Genomic DNA, 2,590 nt, shown 5'->3' with positions numbered 1-2,590 from the left:
ATATATATATATATATATATATATAACCTTCAAAAATAATATCTCACTAAAAGTTTGAAGAAAACTAATAGATCAGAAAGGGTAAATAGGTTGCCCAAATCCAAATCCAGATGGGGGGGGAGGGGAGAGAGAGAGAGAGAGAGAGAGAGAAAGAGAGAGATTGTTTGTTTATGTAGGCATATCCAATCCTTGAATTTGAAAGTTTTCACTTCTGAGCTCATGGTCTTTTCATTAATTACACAACAAAGCTTCCATGAAGCCAACACCCATGATATGCAAAGCTGCTTTTAACATAAGGAAAAGATGTGAAGAGAAATTTGTACAGAATTCTCCATAGTGAATTGTTCAATAGTTTTGCTTCCAGACCTGAGTTTCTTAAATTATGAAACTGAAAATATTACACAATGACTTCTGTCTTCTGTGGTAAACCTAAATAAATAATTATGATAGCTACTAAAAGCACTATTTAAGAAACACGTATTTAAAATTAAGACTAATCAAGAGATAGTAAAGAAAACTAATAACAAGTTGGATGGCAAGTACAAAAAATATTGATATTTCAAAAGTTAATCCTTGGGCCGGCCGAGTGGCACATTGGTTAGGAGTTAGCTTGGGACACCAGCTCTGAGCAGCAGGGCCCCGGTTTGGATCCCACATGAGGGCCAGTGATGCTGCGTCCTCTACAGCTAAGATGGTGAACAACAACTTGACCTGGAGTTGGGCTGCTGTGTAGGCTGCAGTGGGGCTGGCAGGCAGTGGGCGTGAGCTTTCGTGAGCCGCCATCCGATGGTCGGCGAGCGACCGCCTCTCCCGGGAAGAGCACAACGATAATACCAACATGGGCCAGTGAAACGAAGTCCTCAACAATTAGACTGAAGAACAAAAGGAAAGCAACTTGTCTGTTCCCCTCCCCCAATTCCCCAATAATAAAATCTTAAAAAAAATAAATAAAAGTTAATCCTTTTTTATAAAGGTTTTAAGTATACATAATTCCATTTAAGCAAAAGTATCTAAATTTGTGTGGATTTACATGTGTTTATAAGTTTGCATATTTATATATATTTTATGAATTTTATGTCTGTATATTTATATTTTTATGTAGAAGCCAACTGAACATAATTATATGCTAAACCCATTAGGTGAAAGTTTGTAGAACAGGAATTGCAATCTCAATTTATCATTCCACATATGATTACAAAGATAAAAAGATACCTTTATAAGGATAAATCTGGTTGATACTACCTTACTAAATTGATCAAATTTAACATCACCAATAATGGGACAAACTGACATCATATGCCTATTGATGTGTTGTAATGTGAAAGACACAACATCACCAAAAATGTTTAGTCTGAATCTAAGAATGAGAAAATAGTAGACAAAACAAAACCAGATTAAGGGTAATTTTGTAAAACAACTAGCCTATACGCCTTAAAAAATGTGGAAGTTATAAAAGGCAAAAAAAAAAAAAGAAAGAAAGAAAGAAAGAAAGAAAGAAAGAAAGAAAGAAAGAAAGAAAGAAAAAAAGTTAAGGAACTCTTTGACTTTATTGAAAACTAAATAGGATAACAAAATGCTTGTGTGGTGCTTGTTTGGTTCCTGAATCAAAATAAAGCAGTTATAAAGTACATTAAGAAAATTGGGGAAATTTAAATATGAATTATATATGTTAAATAACATTATTGTATTAATGTTAAATTTCTTGGGTGTGATAATGGTTTGTGGTTATTTAGGAATTGTCTTGTTCATAAAGGACACACGTTGAAGCTTTTCAGAGTGAAGTATATTGATATCTGCAAGTTACTTTCAAAATTTTTCAGAAAAAACATTGAGTGATAGAGCTAAAGCAAATATGGCAAAATGTTAATAACTGCCAAATCTAGGTGAAAGATATACGCGTATAAAGGTTCATTGTACTACCTTTCCACCTTTCCATAGGTTTGAAATTTTTGAAAACACAAGTTGGGAAAAAGAAAACCACATAAAATTATTCTTTAAAATCTTTATTTCATATGCCCATGTCAGCAATATTGAAATACAGGTTTCTCATACATGTACTCACTTTTTATGGATTTAAAATATGAAATGTTGAATGTTACAAATTATAATCAGAATTTACAACAAATTACTTTAAGAATAAGACAAAAGACTTAAGAATTATGTTAAATTTCCAGTGCAAATATAACAAGAATAAAGGACACTGGTGATGTTAATATTCAGACTAGGTTTTCCCCATCTTAATCTCTGTTCCCTCCCACTTAAAATCTTAAAAAGTATTCATTATAAATTGAAAGTACAGAATTCTTAGAAAATAACTGGATGATGAGTTGTATGATTCTCCTTAAAGGTACAATCTGCTCTTCAACAACCTGAAAGCCATTGAAAAAGTAACTCCATATCCAGTAAAAAAAGCCAAAGCTCGATTTGGCTGGGGAAGAGGTAGCAAATATGCAATGGTGTGGTAGATCCGTGCTCCGACAAAGAGTCTGAAGTGCATGATGGCTGTAGAGAGGTCTGGGCCACTTAAGGAATACAAAAGGCCAATACCAACAAATGGCACAATATTTTCAAGGTCATTCAGGTGGGCCCT

At 33.6% G+C, this 2,590-nt stretch overlaps 1 protein-coding gene across 1 annotated transcript in view; it reads right to left on the bottom strand.

Annotated features, from left to right (window-relative positions):
• Positions 1 to 1,987: 1,987 nt before the first annotated feature.
• The window catches only part of MGST1 (microsomal glutathione S-transferase 1), a 22,204-nt gene continuing 21,601 nt past the window's right edge, over positions 1,988 to 2,590 (bottom strand). The window contains exon 4 of the mRNA XM_019643336.1: positions 1,988 to 2,588. Within this exon, the coding sequence (XP_019498881.1) occupies positions 2,342 to 2,588 (247 nt within the window). The 3' untranslated portion in view covers positions 1,988 to 2,341. The remainder of the gene's footprint in view (positions 2,589 to 2,590) is intronic.

The sequence above is a fragment of the Hipposideros armiger genome, unplaced genomic scaffold (genome assembly GCF_001890085.2).
Source record: "Hipposideros armiger isolate ML-2016 unplaced genomic scaffold, ASM189008v1 scaffold_76, whole genome shotgun sequence".
Taxonomy (NCBI): Eukaryota; Metazoa; Chordata; class Mammalia; order Chiroptera; family Hipposideridae; genus Hipposideros; species Hipposideros armiger.
Note: the sequence above shows the minus strand (reverse complement) of the source record. Positions and strands in the feature narration are given on the sequence as shown.